General features: G+C 37.0%; 1 protein-coding gene across 2 annotated transcripts in view; it reads left to right on the forward strand.

The window, feature by feature from the left end:
* Window positions 1-18,282: 18,282 nt before the first annotated feature.
* Pof1b (POF1B actin binding protein) overlaps window positions 18,283-22,506 on the forward strand; it is a 79,831-nt gene continuing 75,607 nt past the window's right edge. For both annotated transcript variants that reach the window (XR_011376055.1, XM_070040110.1), the window contains exons 1-2: window positions 18,283-18,329; window positions 18,447-18,770. Coding sequence is in view for 1 of the 2 variants with exons in the window: in XM_070040110.1 (XP_069896211.1) it covers window positions 18,486-18,770 (285 nt within the window). In the remaining variant the exon portion in view is untranslated. The remainder of the gene's footprint in view (window positions 18,330-18,446; window positions 18,771-22,506) is intronic.

Here is a 22,506-nt window from a genome sequence, read left to right on the forward strand (position 1 = left end):
AAAAGTAGAGAAGTAAAATACATATCAATATCTTTAAGAGAAATGTATCAACATTACTTTTAATGACAATGTGGTAGGAGAGACATCACTACAGAAAAATGTAATCTGTCATCACACCCAAATATTTCATATGAACCCAGATCACTACTAGATAATAATAAACTAAAATCTAAATGAAATGATAACTTGATTTGTGCAGAAAATGAGTCATCAAATTTTTAATTTAATGTAAATGAGTATTTTAAAGCAATAACAATGTCTAACCAGTTAATGAGCAATATGAGCAAACATGAAATCTTAAGTCCTTTATCTACTCTATAGAAAAAGGATACTGTGAACATTAGATTTTGACAAGTTGCCTGTACATGCTGTCATTTGAAGAATAACAACAAAATGAACAGAAACACAGTAGTAGAGTAAAACAAGTTAGTAGGAGAAATGAAATTAAAATATTTCACTATAATGAAAAAAAGGAGCTGATAAGAAAGAAGCATGAAATAGTTGAGAAATGGGAAAAGTATAAAATGAGATTTATGTGGATTTTTTGGCTTTTCTCAAGTTCTTTTTATTTATTTTAATCCTATAATTAATTTTATTTATCAAGAATTTTTTATCTTATTATAGAATATCTGATCTGTAGTATGCTTTATCATACAATAATTCATTTGTTGTTATATTCACAACTGCTTTCAATAGTTGACTGTTCATTAGCGTAGCTTTTTCTTTTTTAATATATATTTTTATTGCAAAGATACTGTACAGAGGAGTTACAATTACATGAGCAAGGTAATGAGTACATTTCCTATCCAGCATTGTTACCCTCTCCTTTGTTTTTCCCCTACCATCCCTTCCCTCCCCACCTTTCCAACTCCTCCCTCCCCCGCCTCCAAAGTTGTAAAGTTTGTTTTCAACATAGTGTCTTGTATATCTCATTGTTACAACGGGTCAACCTCTATCCTTATTTCAGCATTTTGTCTTTCCCTTTTGTCTTTCCCTCCCCAAATTAGAAAAATGTATATACACGATGCAGGACACTGGAATCAAATACAGTGACAACAGGGGTTGTACCATGGGGGAAGAACATACAAAGAAACAAAAAAAAATCACATAGTACATTATAAGTACACTAAAAAAAGAACATTAAAAAAAACAGCAAGAAAGATAAAATCTCTTGTGTTCCTATCTTGGGGTTCATTTCACTTAGCATCAAGTTATATGGTCATATCTACATAGCTATTGACCTCTTCTGCTTGTCCTAGACATTATACTAGTTATTGCAGATAAGGGAAACCATAGGACCTATGTTTCTTTGAGTCTGGCTTACTTCATTTAATTTAATTTTTCCAAGTCTTTTCATTTCCTAACAAATGGGGCGATGTCATTCTTTCTGATGGAAGCATAGAATTCCATTGTGTGTGTGTGTGTGTGTGTGTGTGTGTGTGTGTGTGTGTGTGTGTGTGTATGTATGTATGTATGTATGTATATATATACATACATTTTTGCCGGGCGCTGGTGGCTGACGCCTGTAATCCTAGCTACTGAGGAGGCTGAGATCTAAGGATCACCGGTCAAAACCAGCCGAGGCAGAAAAGTCCCTGAGACTCTTATCTCCAATAAAACACTAGAAAACCGGAAGTGGCGCTGTGGCTCAAGCTATAGAGCGCTCACCTTGAGCTGAAGAGTGCAGGGACAGCGTTAAAGCCCCACGACCGACAAAAAAACAAATATATCACATTTTCTTGATCCATTCATCTACTGAGGGGCATCTGGGGTGGTTCCATATCTTACTTATGGTGAATAATGCAGCAATAAACATAGTTGTGCTGGTAGCTTTAGTATGGCCTTGTTTGTGATCGTTTGGGGAAATGCCCAAAAGTGGGATTGCTGGGTCATAAGGGAGCTCTATGTGGAGTCTTTTGAGGAACCTCCATACTGCTTTCCAAAGTGGTTGAACAAGTTTACACTCCCACCAACAATGCAGTAAGGTTCCCTTTTGGCCACATCCCCTCCAGCATCTGTTGTTTTTAGATTTCTTGATTATATTCATTCTAACTGGGGTGAGATGGAATCTCAATGTTGTTTTCATTTGCATTTCTTTTATAGCTAGAGATGTTGAGCATTTCTTCATGTGTCTATTGGCCATTCTTATTTCCTCTTCAGAGAAGTTTCTCTTTAAGTCTTTAATCCACTTATTTTATTTATTGGGCAGTTGTTTCTTTGAGGATTTTTTGTTGTGGGATTTAATTTTTTGAATTCTAAGTATATTTTAGATATGAGGCCTTTGTCCATTGTACGGCTAATGAAGATCTCCCAATCTGTGGGCTTTCTATTGATCTTGCTAGCTATTTCCTTTGCCAAGCAGAAGCTCTGCAGTTCCACGTAATCTCATTTGTCCAACCTTTCTTTGATTTGTGTTTCTGGGTCTTTCTTAAGAAAATTTCAGCTTGTGCCAAGGAGCCCTAAGGTTTCTCCTATTCCTTCTTGTAATGTTTTCAGGGTGTCTGCTTTGACTTTGAGTCTTTGATCCATTTGGACTTGACTCTTATATATTACCCTGCACTAGATTTAGGTGGATTTTAAGAAAATATGGCAACTATATTAAATGCAAATATACTAAAATTTTAATTAAAAGGTAGGTCATACAAACTTTTTAAAATTAAAAATTAAGAATATAATGTTTACAGGGTGCCAATGGTTCACACACCTATAATCCTAGCTGCTCAGGAGGCTGAGGTTTGAGGGTAGTACTTCAACCAGAGTAGAAAAGTCCATCAGACTCTTATCTCCAATTACTCACCCAAAGGCTGGAATTACAGGTGTGGCTCAAGTGATAGAGTGTAGTAAAGAAGCTCAGGGGCAGTTTCCAGGCCCTGAGTTCAAGCCCCCAGAGTGGCACATACACAAAAATAGAATATGACTTTTACAAAAAAAATCTTACATAGAATGATAGAGATTCAAAGTAGACTTTTGAAAACAAAAGTGATATAATGCAAATACTAATGAAATAAATGAAAGCTGGTACCTGTAACCCTAGCTACTTGAGAGGCTGAGAACAGGAACATTATGATTTGTGGCTAGTGTGATCAGAAATGTTCATGAGATGCCCTTCTCAATCCATAGATAGAACCAATGGCACATGCCTGCCATCCCGAGCTATGTGGGAAGCTGAAAATTGCAGTTCCAGACCAGCTGGGCAGAAAAGTCCAAAAAGACCCCATCTGCAGAGGGAAGCTGAACAAGGTGAAGTGTTCCTGTGATGCCAGAAAGATGGGAAGCCAAACGCTATGCAGTGAAGCGGAGTGCTAGTGTCTCGTGCTTATAATCCTAGCTTCTCCGGAGGCTGAGATCTGGGGATCACGGTTTGAATCTGACTCAGGCAGGAAAGTTGATGAGACTTTTATCTCTAATAAGCTATGAAAAAGCTGGAAGAAAGTAGAGGTGTGGCTCAAGTGTTCCAGCATCAATCTTGAGCAAAAAAGCTAAGGAAAGGTATAAATCCCAGCCTAAGTACTGGCACACAAATAATAAATGAAAATCAAGGTTGGAGGTGTGGCAAGGTGGTATTGAACCAGCATAGCAATTTCAAGGACTGTAGCTTCATGGTAGATTATGACCATTTTCTCTCATTATCAGATATATGAAGTTGACATCTGTACAGACGTAGATTATTTGAACAAACTAATTGACGAACATAGCCAACTCATATACAAAATACTGGATCCAATAAAGGCAGCAATACATTCTTTTAAAGGGTATATAGAATTTAATAGCTGACTCTATGTTAGGTCATAAAAAAGATGTCAACAATTTTTTTAAATTTGCCTTGATTAAATCATGTTCTGTGATAATACAATTAGAAATCAGTATTAAAAAGATAAATAACATTTCACATGTTCTTGGAAATCGAAAAGTGTATCTATAAATAACCTAGCATCAAGGAAATTATGCTATTATGAAACAGAAACTTTTGGATGGATGTGAGGCTCAATGGTAAAGTGTTTGCCTTCTATGCAGCAGGCTGTGTGTTCAATCCCCAGGAAGGAATAGGAAAGAATAGGAACAATAGGAAGGAAGCAAGGAAGGAAAGAAAAGGAAAAGGAATGGAGGGAGATGGGAGGACTGGGAGAGGGGAGGAAAAGGGAAGAGATGAAGGGAAGATTTTATTTTATTTTTGGGGGGGGGGTCCGGTTGTGGGGCCTGAATTCTGGGCCTGGGTGCTGTCCTTCAGCTCTTCAGCTCAAGGCTAGCCCTCTACCACTTGAGCCACAGCCCCACTTCTGGCTTTTTTCTTTTTGCTTATGTGGTGCTGAGGAATCAAACCCAGGGCATGCAAGGCAAGCGCTCTACCACTGAGCCACCTTCCCAGCCCAAGGAAGATTTTAATATGGTAAAATTCAACTTACTGATTTTTAAAAATCAATTTGATTCTGATGTCACATTGAATGTTTGTTAAAATTATCGTCCTCTGATGAACTGTGAATGTGGGTCAATGAGAGAACTGCTTTCCCAGCGTAATGCAATGAACATCTTTGGTTTAATTCCTAGAACCATAAACATTCACTGAATACATTTGTTTGGATTTGTATCTGTACTCTCTAAAACCAATTGATCTATGTATGCCCAATTGCTGTCTTAATTATTATAGTTTTATAGTATACCTTAATAATGAACAATATTCATCCTCTACTTTTATATGCTAAGCACATATTATGCCACTCAGCTATATTCTAATCCCTGTGTCCTCCACCTTCATTCTTACTAGTTATTTTTTAAAATTGTTTTTAAATTGAGTTTGGCTCTTCTACTATATTTCCATACAATCAACTCACATGTATCTACAAAGAATCTTGTTGGGACTTGAACTAGACATGCATTAAATTTATAGGTCAACTTGAAAACATTTGATAACTTAAGTACTGAGTCTTCCCATCCACAGACATGAAATGTCTCTCCATTTACATAGGCCTTTTCTCATTCTTTGGTCAACATCTTATAGTTTTTACCATAGGCATCTTATAAATATTTTCTCTGATATATGCATTAATACTTTGTTAAAGGAGGGTATTATAAATGCCATTGTTGAGTTTATTTCCATTTCCAGTTGTTCATTTGTGGTTGTGTGTCAGAAAAACAAACTGTCTTGTTTTTCCTCTTCTGTCATGCCACAATCAGCATAAAAGATTTCTGTGTCTCCCCCCCCCCCCACCTGCCCAAGTAGTATTGGGAATTCTCCCTGCTAGCAAGCTAACAATCAGTTCTGTAGTGGACATCAGCTGGATGTTCTCTAATCCAATTTAGTTTTGACACTGCTTAAAGATTTTGTCAGATCTGTTTGAGGCCTGACTACTCAAGACTGCCCCTCCCCACTTGAGATCCTAGTTGCAAGCCTCACGTTATTTATTATCTGTGCTCCTGACAGACCTGCTATAAATTAAGGCTTCTACAATCCATTCTCTGGGTTCAATTAATTTGCTCCAACAGCTCACAGAAATAGTCACTTACGTGTACCAGTTTATTAGAAAAGAATATTACAGCAGGTACAGATGGAAAGATGCATAAGGCATGGGCTGGCAGAAGGATCATAGAAATTCACTGCCCTCTGGATGTGCCATCCACCTCCATTGTTTGGTTATCAGGAAGTTCTCCAAACCCTGGGGCTTGTGGAGACGTCATTGCATAGGTATGATTGCTACCAGACTCAATAAGGAAACCTGGCATGCCCTGTCTATTCAGATTCTTCTGAATCCAGGATATGGGGAGGATACCTCTGGAATGAGAAAGGTCTAATAATTACTATCAAAGTTAGGCCAGATAATTTTGTTATGGTCAACTCAAAAATATAAAGGCAGCAAGATTAGAATTTCAGTGACATAATTTAAGGAGAAAAATATAAATCAGGATTGGTGGTCCAAAAATGTAAACATACCTGTAATAATGTCACAGGTGTATGTAAAGTAAAATTCGCTTTCTTAGCTGACACCAGGATTTAAACTCAGTAATTGTGTTTTCTTGGCTTACTTGATTGGCTTGTGTACTATTATTTGAGCCATAACTCCAGTCCTGCTTTTTGCTGGTTATTTTGGAGAATGGAGTCTCAACAGACTTTTCTGCCTGGACTGATTTTGAACCACAATCCTCCAGATCTTAAGACTTCTGTGTAACTAGTATTACAGGCATGAGCCATCGGTAGGTGTCTGGGTGATTTTTTTTTTTTTTTGGTGGTAAAATGGGAGTTGAGTTTAGGGTCTCACACTTGCTAGGCAACTGCTCTACAATTTGAGCCATGCCTTCATCCCATTATATATGTTTTTTGTACACTTACCTTGCTTCCTACAATCTTCATAATTCACTTATTACTTCAAAAGATACTAGTAGATTCCTTGGGATTTTTCTACATACACCATCTTGTCATTTGTGAATAGGGGTAATTAAAAGCCTTTTATTTTGTTTTCTTTCCTTTTCTCACTATCTAGGACTCCACATATGCTATTGAATAGTAGTGATGAGAAGCTGCTAGCAGGTGCTGGCTTTTGATTGCAGGAGGAAATCATTCAATGTTTGATTATTAAGTTTGATATTCACTGTAGGCAGATACTTATCAGATTGAGAAAAGCTCCTTGCTTTTCCTAGCTTACTGAGATTGTTTTGTTATGAGAGAATTTTGGCAAATACTTTGTATTCTGTGTCTATTGAGATGATTGTATGCTTTTCCATTTTTAGTTTGCTAACACAGTGAATGATATAGATTGATTTTTGGAATGTTGCATAAGTGTATTTCTTATAGAAATGCTACCTGGTTATAACATATTATAGTTTTCATGTATTGTTGATTGTGATTTGTGACTATTTGGTCGAGGGTTTGGGTTTATGCTCGTGAGGGTAATTTTTCTGTAAATTTCCTTTATTATCTTTGCCTGGTTTCAGTATCTGGATAATGCTGACTTCATAAAATATACTAAATGTTCCCTTCTACAAGCTAGAAGACATTATATACAAAATGTAGGGTTTGGGGATGCAGCTCATTGGCAGTGTACTTTGCTAACATGTACACCACCCTGCACCCTGCATTCCATTCCTAGCGTGTGCGCGCGCGCATGCACGCGCGCGTGCGCGCACACACACACACACACACACACACACACACACAAGAAAACATTTTTCCTGGAATATTTTATGGAATTGGGGCTATTTTCTTTGTGGAACTTTAGTAATTCTGATTTTAAACTATTTTACTAATGTAAGGCAATTATTTCCTATCAATTGAGTAGTTTGTAGTTTTCAAGTAACTGGTCTATTTCATGTAAGTTGTAGAATGCACATGAATAGAGTTGTTAATAGACTGCTTCCTTATCATTGTAACATCTATGGAGTCAGTAATGACACCTCCATCTTCATTTCTTGATTCCAGTTATTCATATTTTCTCTTTTTTATTTTCTTTAAAAATTTTATTGTTATTATGAAGTTGCTGTACAGACAGTTTACAATTAGATAAGTCAGGTAAATAATATGTTTTGTTTGGAGCAATGCCACCCATTTCTTCGCTCTCTCCCAGTTTTTCCCTCCCTTCCCCATCTACAAGTTGTGTAGTTCATTTTCAATATCTTTTTTTTTATTCATCTAACAGAGGGTTGTCATCTTTATCATTTTTTCATACGAGCTCTCTTTTGGATTTTTTTTTACATATTTTTGTATTTATTCTCCTTTCCCATGGTTTCTTTGAGTGTTTTTTTTGGAGGGGGGTGCTGATCCTGGGGTTTGAACTCAGGGCTTGGGTGCTATCCCTGAGCTTCGTTGCTCAAGGTTAGTACTCTACCATTTGAGCCACAGCTTTACTTCCAACTTTTTGGAGGTTAATGGGAGGTAAGGGTCCTATAGACTTTCCTTCCCAGGCTGGCTCTCAACAGCAATCCTCAGATCTCCACCTCCTGAGTATCTAGGATTACAGGTGTGAATCACTGACGCATGGATGTTTAAGTGCTTTCACATATATGTTTTAAGTCATTTTACTACATTATAATTGCGTATTATTATTTCTTTGCATTTTCATTAGGACAACAGACACTAACGCAGATATTACTGGATTTTACTTTTAATTAAAATATTCCAACCTCACCAAACATTTTGGGTTATAATTAATTGATTGAATAGAACTCAAGATTCATTCTGCCTTGTCCTATGACACCTGGTACTTCCCCAACTTTATGTTTTCCCAATCACAAGTAAGGCCACAGCAAATCCTTTTCTTTATATAAGAGGACAGTGCTAAGAACACTAAGATAAATACTTTGCCCTCTTTTATTTGATCAGCTAGATCCTTATATATCACCCTGCACCAGACTCAACTCCAAATGGATCAAAGACCTCGGACTCAAAGCAGACACTCTGAAAACATTACAGGATGGAATAGGAGAAAACCTAGGTCTTCTTGGTACAGGCTGAAATTTTCTTAATAGAGACCCAGAAACACAACAAATCAAAGAAAGGTTGGACAAATGGGATTCCATGAAATTGCAGAGCTTCTTCATGGCAAAGGACATAGCTAGCAAGATCAATAGAAAGCCCACAGATTAGAAGATCTTCACTAGCCATACAACAGACAAGGATCTCATATCTAAAATATACCTGGAACTCAAAAAATCAAATCCCACAACAACAAATCCTCAAAGAAACAACTGCCCAATAAATAAGTGGGCTAAAGACTTAAAAAGAAACTTCAATTTCTTTTTTTTCTTTCTTTTCTTTTATTTTGTGAACATACTGTACAGAGGGGTTACAATTACATGGGCAGGATAATGTGTACATTTCTTATCAAGCATTGCAGCCTCCTCCTTTGTTTACCCAATTATTAGGGACTTTCTTTTTCTTTTTTGTCAATCATAGGGCTAGAACTCAGGGTCTGGGCATTGTCCCTAAGCTATTTTTCTCAAGGCTAGCACTCTACCACTTTGAGCTACAGCTCCACTTTGGGTGTTTAGGTGGTTAATTGGAGATAAGAATCTCATAGACTTTCCTGCCTGGACTGGCTCAATTCACAGATCTTAGCCTCCTGAATGGCTAGGATTACAGGTGTGAGTTACCAGTGCTTGGCTGTTAGGGAAGTTTATCTATTTCATTATGAAGTACCAGGAGCTTAGAAATGTAACACAGTTAGACCACACAGCTATTATGTACTAGAGCCTTAATTAATTAATTAATTAACGTTTTTAGCAATACTGGGAATTGAACTCAGAGCCTTTTACTAGCCATGCAAACTACCACTTGAGCCACACTTCAAATACATTTTGCTTTTAAAAAATTTTTATTTGGGCTTGGAAGGTGGCTCAGTCGTAGAGTGCTTGCCTTGCATGCATGAGGCCCTGGGTTCGATTCCTCAGCACCACATAAGCAGAAAAAAAAAGCCGGAAGTGGCACTGTGGCTTAAGTGGTAGAGCACTAGCCTTGAGCTGAAGAGCAGAGGGACAGTGCCCAGGCCAAGAGTTCAGGGCCACGACCAGACCCTCCCCCCCAACAAAAATTTTTTTTTGTCAAACTGGGTATTTCATTTTTGCCATAACTGACTGAACACTCTGATACTCCTGTTTCTAGCTCCAGCAGAACTGAGATTACAGGTATGTCCCCTACGAGCAGCATGTTTGTTTAGATAGGGACTCACCAACATTCTTCTCTTTTGGCTTGGGTTATAACTGCAATGTGCTTAACTCCACCTTCCATGTAGCTAGGATTACTGTAGAACCAGAATTTAAATCCATGTCTGTCTGACGTACTCCACAGTTCTCCTTTTATTTTTAATATCTGAACACATTAGCTTTTTCTACTATATATATATAGTTCAGTGTCATCAACTTCTCCATATATGTTGAACTATTTAGCTCTACCACAGGCATAGTTCACTTCTACTTCTGAATTGCAGGCTTTTAATCAACTGCTATTGAGCCTGCTTCCATGTCTTATCTAATAAGAAATCTTATCTCTCTGCCATTACTATCTTCCTCTTTTGTTCAAGGCTGCTCCACACATAGATTGGTTCAGTTCAGAGATTCTTTAAACCTTAGTGTATTCCACAATAAACAGGAGAGCTTGTTAAAACAGGTTGCTGGGCCCCACCTCCAGTATTTCTGACTCAGTAGCTTTAGGGTGGCGCCTGAGAATTTGCATTTCTAAAAGTTTCCCATGTGAGGTTGTTGCTCCTGATGCAGAGCCTGCATTCTCTGTAACATGTGGCTGGTGAATAATGGTCTTTTGTATGTTTTCATGATAGAATTCCAGCTACATATCCATTCTCACTTGTGGCATGAGTCCAGTCTAAAGCACACAGAATAAAAACTTCATAAAAGTTATATTCTTACACAAATTATTCCAGAAATAATATATTGGAGCTTATTCTGCATAAAAAATATGTTATCACCAACAAAACTAAAAATCATTACATAACATCATTTCATTTGAAAGATCACAATGTACATGATTAATCTATGAAAGGATATGACCATAAAGCTACTTACCAAATTCTATTTCATCAATTATTACTTAATCTCACTTGGTCACAAAATATTTCTTTTTGGGGGGGGTCCGGTCATGGGGCCTGAACTCTGGGCCTGGGCGCTGTCCCTCAGCTCTTCAACTCAAGGCTAGCATTGTACCACTTGAGCCACAGCACCACTTCTGGCTTTTTCTGCTTATGTGGTGCTGAGGAATGGGACTCAGGGCCCCATGCATGCAAGGCAAGCACTCTACCACTGAGCCACATTCCCAGCCCCACAAAACACTGTTTCAAGAAGTGTACTCTGTATACATCATGTTATTCAGGACACCATTTGAGAACTGCTACTTAAAGTAATCTTTGGGGCTGGAAATATGGCTTAGTGGTAGAGTGCTTAGCATGCATGCGTCCCTGGGTTCAATTCCTTGGTATCACATAGGTAAAATCTAAAAAAACAAAACAAAACAAAACCCTAGGTTTTTTTTTTTGTTATAGGAGATGTGAGATGCTCTTACGAGTCTCAGAATCATAGAAGTTTGGTACCAAATTCATGGCATTCAAAGCATACAAAAAGGAATTATTTACTCTCTCCAGATTTAACATTTTATTTTCCTTAGTACTGCTTTTGAAAAACTGAAATCAGTTTTGGATAAAACTATGACACAAGAAATATCCCCCAACAACAAATCCTCAAAGAAACAACTGCCCGATAAATAAGGGGGCTAAGGACTTAAAGAGAAACTTCTCTGAAGAGGAAATAAGAATGGCCAATAGACATATAGACATATGAAGAAATGCTCAACATCTCTAGCCATAAAAGAAATGCAAATAAAAACAACATTGAGATTCCACCTCACCCCAGTTAGAATGAATATAATCAAGAAATCTAATAACAACAGATGCTGGAGGGGATGTGGCCAAAAAAGAACCTTACTGCATTGTTGGTGAGAATATAAACTTGTTCAACCACTTTGAAAAGCAGTATGGAGGTTCCTCAAAAGACTCCACATAGAGCTCCCCTATGACCCAACAATCCCACTTTTGGAAATTTACCCAAACGATCACAAACAAGGCCATAGTAAAGCTCCCAGCATAACTATGTTTATAGCAGCATTATTCACCATAGGTAAGATATGGAACCACCCCAGATGCCCCTCAGTACATGAATGATCAAGAAAATGTGATATATATATATATATATATATATAGTGATATATATGTGTATATATATATATATATATATATATATATATATATATATAATGAAATTCTGTGCCTCCATCAGAAAGAATGGCATGGACCCATTTGCTAGGAAATGGAAAGACTTGGAAAAATTATATTAAATGAAGTAAGCCAGACTCAAAGAAACATAGGTCCCATGGTTTCTCTTATCTGCAATAACTAGTATAAGTCTAAGACAAGCAGAAGAGGTCAAAAGCTATGTACATATGACCATATAACTTGATGTTAAGCATAATGAACCCCAAGATAGGGACACAAGTGATTTTTACTTTCTTGCTATTGTTTTTAATGCACATATAATGTACTATGTGAATTTTCTGTTTATTTTGTATGTTCTTCCTCCACGGTATAACCCTTGTTTTCACTGTATTTGATTCTAGCACCCTATATCTTGTATATACATTTTTCTAGTTTGGGGAGGGGAAGGGAAATAACAAAATGCTGAAATAAGGATACAGGTTGACCCATTGTAACAAAGAGATGTATAAGACACTATGTTGAAAACGAACTTTATAACTTCAGGTGGGGGGAGGGAGGAGTTGGGCAGGTGGGGAGGGAAGGGAATGTAGGGGGGAAAACAAAGGAGGGGTTAACAATGCTTGATAGGAATTGTACTCATTACCTTACTCATGTAACTGTAACCCTAATGTACAGTATTTTTACAATAAAAAATATAAAAAAAGAAATATGTACCTAAGGACAGAGCATCAGAGATCGTGATAGAGTGATACCAAAGGTCTTTCAAGATATAACTATATGCATCATCGGACACCTGATAATTTGCGATGGAATTTGAACTTGAATCAATGTTATATTAAATTGCCCAGTTTGTAAGGTCTGCCATTCGTTTTAATTCCAACCAAGACAAATATTTTTCTTTCATATTTAATATCCTGAAACATTGCCAGTCAAAAGTTTCCCAACAGCAGTTAAACAAGATCAACGTTAAATTATGTCAGAAGGCTGGAATGGAGTTCTTCAGGATTGAATGAGTTGGACTCATTTAATAAAACGCATGTGCTTTCGCATGATTATCTCATTTACTTTGGTCTTCAACTCCTTCAAATTAAAGCTTTGTTGATCCCTTTTCATATGAGCATTCTTCTCTCGATCATAGAGAAGGCAGAAGTTAGAAGACCTGAGTAACTTTGCTTGAACTCTATCTTTTGCATTGTATCTTTAGCTCCAATCTATGAACATGCACTAGAGACAGATTTGAGTATCATCACTATAAAACAGGAGGTGGAGTACAGGGTATATCATCCACATAAAAACTGCTGATGCCAGTGACATATATTTGGTGATAAATTTTTAATTACATTTTTTGTTTAATAATCTCAGCTCTTTACAAGTTTGGTAAGTTAATTACTCTTTTGTCTTACATTAGAGGTTTCACCTTGCCAAAATTATTTATTTTAATCTGCCTTATAGCTTCTTGGGATCCTCAGTTTGATTTGCAGAGCTTACTATTTCATGAAAATCACACTGAATTATCTGTAAACTATATATTTTAAAATCATATACCTGTAAATTACTGTTTGATGTGACATTGCATTATGTATCCTATTCCTTTTCTTCACATAGAGCTTCTAAAATGATTTTCCTTTGTAAGCTAATGAATTGAGTAATGGTTAGTAATCCTTAGGTAGCTTCATGATGGGAGCTGGTTGTTGGAAAGACAAAAACATATTTAGAGGGTACAGATATTCTCCCAAACTTCAATGATTACCAATGGCCAATCATGCTTATATTAGTAATTTTCCCTAGAAACCCCCCAAAAACAGGAACAGGGAGTTGCTAGGCAGTTTTACATGTGGGCATCTTGGAGAGATGTTTGCCAAGAGTGAGGACATGGGATGTCCATGCTGCTTTCCACATGTATTTCTTCCATCTGGTACCTATTTGCATTCTCTGTAACAATTTTTTTTATGATAAACCAGTACAGATTAGAGTTCAGTGAGGTGCTGGAGCAATTTATTGAATCTAAAAAGGAAGTTGAGGCAATCTGAATTTGTAGCCTGTTGGTCAATTGGCATTTGAAGTGGAATACAATCTTGTGGGATTGAACACCCAGGCTGTAGGAGGCAGAGTAGAGACTGTCATAACTGAGTTAAATTCATGGGTCTCTTAGCTGGTTTCTAGGATAGAAGTGATTACTTGCTAGATAGAGGGAGAAAATGTTCACATAAGTGTTTTATGTTATGAGTAAGGAGAAACTTAAGTTGTGTGTGTGTGCATGTGCATGTACATGTGTGCATGCCAATATTGGGACTTGAACTAAAGGACTCTTGCTCTTGCCCAGCGTTTCTTCTCATGGGTGCTATTCTACTGCTTGAGTTTTGCCTCCAGCTAAGCATCTTGCTGGTTAATTGGAGATGGAGTCCCCCAGACTTTTCTACTTGAGCTGGCTTCAAAACCAATCTTCAAATGTCAGCCTCCTGAGTAGCTAGGATTACAGGTGTGAACCACATATATGTCTGCTGACTTTCTGAGTTTACTTTTCCAGTATTGTAACTAGGACTTTTTCAGGTGGCCTTCAAGACAGCTGAGTCAAAATGCAAATAACTTTTTTATTATCATAAATGTTTTCCACAGACATTCCTGATCTTTACGTTCTCCACCCCTTACTGTTACCAGTAGCCTGGGTGTTTCATATATTTTATTCCTGTATTTACTTATTTGGAATGTTAAAGAATTAATGATTTTTATAATCAGAAGCAATAAAGATGTTATTACTTCTGATAAAACTGTCTTAATTTCTAAGAGAATATCTGCTCTATCCCACAAATCCATCATCATAAATATGCTTTTCAGTACTGAAAATGTCAATATTACTAAGTAAAGCAAAAGACTATTAGGAACATAATTGAAGATTTTTCTGAACCAGTCTAGAGCTAAGAATAAGTAATTAAGTCTTATTACCTCATCCACCAATGTTAGAATAATAGCATTATCATGAGCTTTGCAGAATGCAAAAGTCAGACAAGTACTATTATTATACAGACAAATACATTTATAAATATTAACACCATGTTTACAAAGTAGAAATAAAGCAAAAAAGATGTAGATCATGAATACACACATGAATTCTCAGAGAAAAAAATATAGACACTTCCTTGGGAATGATTGATAAACCTCTCTGAAGTGAACCAAGGAGTTAAAATCTGCTTTGTAGTTAACTGTGGATTGTCTTTCAGATAATGTTTAATCTCACTTCTTTATTCTTAAGTTTCAACATCTCTTTTATATTTAGGGAAGAAGAACAATGATGGAAGACACTCAGGGATGGGGTGAGGGTATCAATTTCATATATTAATTGTAACCCTACTGTATCAAAGTCATCTATCTCAAAGTATCATGTATGCAAGATGTGTGGAGGAGTGATATGGTTACCAATTTTGGATGAAGTAATTTTTATTTTTCATCCTACTATCTTACTTTATGTACTTAGTCATTTATTGGCTGACAGCAGTATGTACATGTGTGTGTGTGTTAAATATTCAGATTTCAGTACTGAGAGCTGACTAGGTGATCTTACTTTATACAAATTCCCTATTTACGCAGCTTACTCAAAATGATACTGTTAATGATATTAGTGAGTTATTTGATCTGATTTTTTTAACCGGGTTGTTTGAAAGGTATGTGGTTCTAATTAAATTTTTATTGATTCTTGTAGTATAACACCAGCATGAACAAGGATTAGATTTGCAAGCTCACAAACTTAAATATAAACACATAATAAATCATCTTAAAGAACGTTTTAATTTTAGCTTTCTGCATATCAATCCCCCCATAACAATTCAAAGATTGCTTTTAAAATCACTTACAGTTAGCTGCCAGTGGCTCACATTTGTCATCATAGCAATCTAAGAGGCTGAGATCTAAAGGATCATAGTTTGAAGCCAACCCAGGAAGAAAAGTCCACTACACTCCATCTCCTATTAGCTAACAAAATTCTGGGGTGAAGCTGTGGCTCAGGTGGTAGACCACCAGCCATGCAACCCAACAAGTGTACAAGGCTTTGAGTTCAAGCCCTGGTACTGACACTGGCACATACAATAAAAAAATAAAGTCACTAATAAGCTCATGTTTCTCAATTATATTTTAAATCTCTCCAACTGGAACATTTATTAGATGGTAAAATTTAAAGTTCAGTTAGCAGTATAATGTAGTACAAAGAATGTAAAAACTAAAGTGAATCTCCTTCAGGTCAAATGCTAGAACTATCATTTAATAGTTATTTAACTTTGGGAAATTTTCAACCCCTCCTTATCTCTACCTAAGTTTTACACCTATAAATCCTTATAAAGTATTTCTGAAAGTGAGACAATTAAGCCAAAGCAAGATACTCCAGCACCATCAAACTCCAAGGTATGAGAGTGCTTTCAGAAAAGGGTTTTGATACATAATGCATCACTTTTTCCCCTAGAAAAAGGTGTGATACCTTTTTTTCTTATTGGTGGCACTGGGATTTCAACCCAGGACTCTGTACTTGCTAGGCAGATACTCTTCTGCTTGAGCCATGTCCTATTAGCTCTGATTATTTTTGAGACAGGCTCTTGATTTCTGCCTGATCTAGCCTGAACTATGATCTTTCTTTTTATGATTCCTTCTGTAGTTAGAATGCCTGATGAATGCCACTATGCTCAACTTTTGCTGTTGACTTGTGACTTGAAGGGTGTGTGTGTGTGTGTGTGTGTGTGTGTGTGTGTGTGTGTGTGTGTGTGTGTGTGTGTGTGTGTGTGTTCTTAAACATTTTGGACTGGGCTGGCTTGAAACCCTGATCCTGTGGATCTCAGGCTCTCACTTAGCTAGAATGACTGACATATTGAAGTACGGAGGTCAGGTCTGGCCAGCTCCATATTGGCCACATGGTGGATGGTGAGGTCTGGCATTTTGTCTTCATGCTGGGGGAAGGAACCCCACCCCCATCACCTGCCTCCCAGGTAATCCGTGTGCTCAGAACCCTGGAGGCAGGGGCAGACACTTGGCTGATAGGTTACTGAATCTGTCAGTCCAGTGCCTGGGACTGGGAATTTCCTGAGGATTTGCCCCTTGTGTTGACCTATTTAGGCCCAGACCAGCCTAGCCACTGGACTCCATGCCACGTGTGCCTCTGTGATAGTGTCCTGTGTCCTGTCTCCTGGCTCATCTCTAGTCATCATGGGTTCCCAATTCAACTCTCCATCGTAACTAAATTGGCTTGTTGGTATTGTTTTTGTTCTTTCTTGCCTCTTTAGCATGTTTCTTAGCTGTGTTATATGTATTTGCTTGTTGCAGGCCTTTGTAACAACTGGTGGTTTGCAGCCTGTTAACTGTATAATAAAGACTCCAATATTCTATATTTTAAAATGTGGCTTCTGGGATGATTTATCTTACAACAATATATGACACTAAGCCTGGCTACTGGTTAAGCTGAAGTCTTCCAAACTTTTTGTCTAGTCTGATCTGAAATTACAGTCATACCAACCTCACCCCCCATCACAGTTGGGAGGATAGGCATGAGGCACCAGGGCCCAGTTATAAAGCTTGTTGAACAATACCTAGAACATAGTAAGTGACAAGTAAATCATTAACCTTTTGCTTTTAGCAAATAAAAAAAAAACCAGCTGGTCAGCTAAAGGGCTTCTCTACAGTAGTGGTAGCATGTATTCCTGGAATACATATGCACATTAGGTATCATAGCCCTATTATGAAGGCACCTTCAGTCAGTGTCTTGGAGTTTGCAAGGCAAAATCTGGTGGGTATATAGATATTTTTGGTTAGAATTCCAAATAAGTACTGAATATATTTACATTTTGTCAGGTAAGGCAGTCTTAGGACTTCTAGCTCTTGTTAATAACTCATATTTAAGATGAATTCAATCTAAGTATTTTCTAGGGCAAAAATAATGTCAGGGTAAATTCCTTTGTAAGAATGTAAATACAGTGAATATACATGAGAAAATGCAAAGCATTTGTGGACAAGGTAGATTTCCTTGAACATTCCCATCCTACTTGGTCCTTCTTCCTAGACAGAATGTCAATCATTTGGACAAATCTCTGTCAGTGTACGACTGTAGCAGGATAAACAGGTTTACAAAATTAGAGTCTCTAAGAGACCCAATAGCAATGTCCTTCATCTATGATTATCCCTGCATTCTGCAAAGAATGTAAATTTATCTGAGAAAATTAGCATGCCCATAGGCTAATACTCCTTATTTGGGTTTGAGATTCTGAAATGATAGCATTTAGGGTGTGCAAACAGTTTTGCTATGCTTGTGAACCATGGAAAAAACCACTTTCATGTGTCATTGTGCCTTTTTTCCTCTAGTACGTTTTAGCATTGACATGTCTGTTGTCTTCAACTTTCCCTGAGCTCCTACTCTGAAATTCTGCATTTCGTCTCTTTCAAGGGGCCTTTACCTACCGGAAGGACTTAAGAGCTATCTCTGCGCCCAGGCCCAGCCTCTCGGGGCATGCAAAGCTGCCAGGTGAATCCGCCCCTCAGAGGCGTGTCAGAGCTATTTCCTGGAGCAATCTCTCAGGGTGGCTCCACTTTTCATTTGAGCTCAAATACTTTGCTGCCTGTTGTGCAGCTGCCAGACCTGCTTCTGCTGCTGCTCAGGTAATTCATCTTTCCCTGGCACCACAATGAGTAGAGTTGGTTGATAAATGGCTTCTACGCAAGTGTCTGCTTGTTCATACTTAAAAAAAAAATTGTCTTTCTCTGTTTATTCCTTAGGGAAAGAATCCGGGGAATCCCTTTCTGACCACTGAGAAGATGATGAGCTCAAGCTATTGGAATGAGACCACCAGCAGCAGCTGTGGGACTCAGCAGCCCCCAGAGGTGCTGCAGTGTCAGCCCCACCATTACCACTGTTACCATCAGACAAACCAAACCCAGCAACCTCCAGAAAAAAATGTAGTGTATGAACGAGTGAGGACCTACAGCGGGCCCATGAACAAAGTGGTGCAGGCCTTGGACCCCGTCGGCTCTAGGGAAGTGCTCTCCCCACTCAAAACTGCCTCCTCCTATCAAAATTTGGTTTTCAGCGACCATTCCCAGGTAACAGAAAACAATTTCGGGCTAGTGGAGAAGGGAACTCTTGAACCCTATTTCTTCCCTTTTTTCTTTGTCCCAGTTCTCTTTCTGTTGGCATGAAGTTATATGTTTTGAGCACTCAGCTCCTCCCTCTGGAATGTGTATTTTTCATTCACCTGTGGTTTTTTTTTTTTCTAATTTACCAGTTCCAATGATTTTCATAACCTAATCATAATAGTGTTTGGGAGGGCTCATTTTCTGTCGAAGTTCATTGGATCTGAGTGAAATATCCTTTTGTCTCTCCTATAAAGCAATCCTCAAGCTGAATACAGTTTTTTTTTTTCTTGTATCAAACAGAGTGGTACAAGGCCAATGACATACCTGGAGTGACAAGCAATTATTTGTGTTCAGCTTGTAGGATACTGCTGCAGGAAAAGTGACAGGTGCAGATGTCTGTTAAAATTGTCATATAAGTGTTTCATCTTCTGAAAATGACACATTGATTCTTGTACAGACAAGGGAGGATATGTGGAATGTTAGTAGAAGAAATGCTAGAAGGGGATATAAGATTGTGGAAGGCAAGACCTAAGCAATTGTCACTATGAAAGGTACAAGAGAGAGAACTCTGACACATTGAGATTGAAATAAACTTGTTTCTAAGGTTTTTATCTTACACCAATAACTGTACAAATAATATTACTAATACATAAAAAGTAAAAGTGTAAGCCTATATAAAATGAACAGCTTTATGTCTATTTTGATATTTTGACTTCTTTACATTAAATTTGTATAGCTTTAAGCTTTCAAAACTTCTGTCTCAACTGAAATTATGTTTTCAAGATCTAATTTATTATATTGTGAAGATCTCAAAAGACAACCAGAGAAATGTTATCCCCTATCTTATATTATTGGTAATAGTATGGGTTGTTTTTTTTCCACAAAAGTCACACTATAAAATATAGAGCACTATTTCTGAAGTGTGTAATAAAACTATTCTAAAGAATTTTTCAAAGCTACAGATAATCCTCAAACTCCAAATGCTACAATTTTGCTTTTTTACTTAAAACTTTAATTTCAGGGAAAGAAATTGAAAAAATAGGATTCACTACCAGTAATTTCTTGGTATAGAAAAAAACCCCACCTGTTTTGAGGTCAAGTGGAAGAAAAGTATGTAGATAAAAAAAACTGTTTTGTATAAGTGATAATATTCCAATATTCAGTACTAATATGCTAATGAACAATGAAGTGGCTGTCCTTTTTGTTCCTTAGTGTCCCAAAAACAATGAGGCTTAAAAACAACAATTGCTATTATCATAGGAATGCTAGAGTCATCCTGTTTATTATAGTTATTTAAACCCACTTACTTTTCAAGTGAACTTGCCAATAAAAGAAAGGTAAATAGACACATTTACCTTTAAAATCTGAAATTTGTCGTTACAAATATTAACTAGAGAATAATTCTTAGAATCATGTATTATTGTTTGTTCCTGGGCTCTCTTTTTGTTCAAAGTTTTTATTCTTTTTTGGGGGGTGTTTAAGAATTTCTACTCTTTTTATTAGTTTTCAATTGCTATTGTAAAGGTGATGCACAAAGGGGTTACAGTTACATAAGTCAGGTAAAGAGTATATTTCTTTATGAGCAGTATCTCCCCTTCCCTTGCTCTCTCCCAGTTTTTCCCATCCATTGTTTTTCCTTTTAATAACACCAGGATGAAGCTGGGGAAGCTTTTTTTTTTTTTTTAATGAGACTTTCCTTATTTGAACAGATCCTTTGATATGTGATCTTTGACAAGTAATCCTTATAACACTGTCTCTATTCTAAAACATTGTTCCTTCTAGAAAAGGGTATATTGTACCTTAGGGATAAAAACATATGACCTCAAAAAGCTAAGAGGTTGCAGTAAGGCTATTGTGAGGTCTGAAGTCGTTTATGACTGGGAAGAAAGAAAAGTAATGGATGAATGTGATTGAGGGAGGTGAAACTCAGGCTATGGGGTAAAGGCAAAGAAATATTCAGGAAATAGAAAATTTGTGCACAAAATTTCAATGTGAGTTAGATATGAAATCCTGTATAAGGAAATATTATCAAGAAAGGGTTGGGAGAGGTGCCACGAAGATGTCTGCTTTTAGTTTCCTTTCACCGTATTGCTGGAATAGCACTGTGGCATTATGTAAAGTAATGCCTAAGTCTGATCTGAAGATACCTGCACGCTGACAAAATGATTAAGACATGAAGGCAGCCTTATTACCCACTGTGCCAGGCATAAGTAAGCAGTGCATATCACGCAAAAGCTTTTTGTTATATGTGTTAATAAAGTCTGTCCTTAGTATGTCATGTTTCAAATGAGTTGTTATGTAGCAGCTGTTCTGATGCCACAGTTTGTGACTGTGACAGCTTTTTAAAAATTGAGGATTGCATGCAACTGCTGGTCATCATGAATTCACTTAAACTTCGACTTTGCTTGTAGCATTTTGGTGTTTGGATGATATTCAGAGAACTCATAGGAGTGTAAAGTAAATATTGCCAGCAGTAAAGTATGAAAACGTGAACTTGATGCCATTTTACTCAGCTTCCCAGATCTTAATGCTAGTTTGTATCATATACATTTTACAATTAAACAAATGCTTTTTGAAACAATGTAGACTTTTCTATTTCTTCATTTTTTGGAGCATGTTTTCTTTTATCATCTTCTTGTGCACTGTGGTGGTTTTATGGATATAATGATAGTTACTATTTCTCCAGATATATAAAGTTGCTTTGTTTCTTGTCTGTAAATTTTCTCAGTTATTGTTGTGTCTGATTGACGGGCTACATCTTAGAGTATATTAAATGTAGACCTTAGCTGTGACTACATTGTCTTGATAGTAAAACTAAAATTACAAGATTTATTCATTGGAACAAGTATAGTTAAACACAGATAAAATAAAAGTTATAGATACATTTTAGAACCCAATGTGGCCTTTTAAATAATTGAATAGTGTTCTCAAAGCTACTTAAATGAAAACAAAAACAATCTTACAATTCAACCTCTAATACTTAAATAATAACCTACTGTCATTAACTCACAGTGCAATACTGATTTTGATGAGCTGCACTGACAGAAATACTCAAGAGTTACATTTTGTCCTTCCATTCATTTAGATTTGTGAAGGTCAAGATAGTTTTCATAAATATAGAGGAACTGTTTTGAAAAAGACAAAAAAAGGTCAAAATAAAATATTTTTAATTCCAGTCATTCACTGAAACATGCTTAATAGCAGTCTATTTTGTAGGAAACACTGTGGATTTTCTAGACAAATGTCATTTGCTTGTTAAGAGAGAGTTCAGTCTGAGGATAAACAACTTACTGGGCCAGGCTTGTAGATGACCCAAGACTATGGAGATTGAATTTGAAAAGGTTATTTTGCATTGTTGCTACCAATACTTATTGAATAAGTTATTTAATATTATTTATTCAATAATATCCTGATCTTTTAACATACATGCTATAAACTTTGCCATGTTTTGAATTTGAAACAAGCAACCAAATCTAACTCTCCAGAACAGCCCAGGGGAAAATGTACATTTATAAATGGCCTTTGTTCTGAATAATTGCTGGGCTAAGGTTATGTTTGTTTACATGATTATTTTCCTTTGTCTTTGGTGGTTTCAAAGAAGGTGGATTGCTCCTGGACTGTGTTATGATTTTCTGGGCTAGTGAGGGGGCCTGGAGGGTGGAGGGGTGTGTTGCTTTGATAAATTGTTGTGCTAGGGTGTGGT

The sequence above is a fragment of the Dipodomys merriami genome, unplaced genomic scaffold (assembly GCF_024711535.1).
Source record: "Dipodomys merriami isolate MVZ:Mamm:240054 unplaced genomic scaffold, mDipMer1.0.p SCAF_3, whole genome shotgun sequence".
Taxonomy (NCBI): domain Eukaryota; kingdom Metazoa; phylum Chordata; class Mammalia; order Rodentia; family Heteromyidae; genus Dipodomys; species Dipodomys merriami.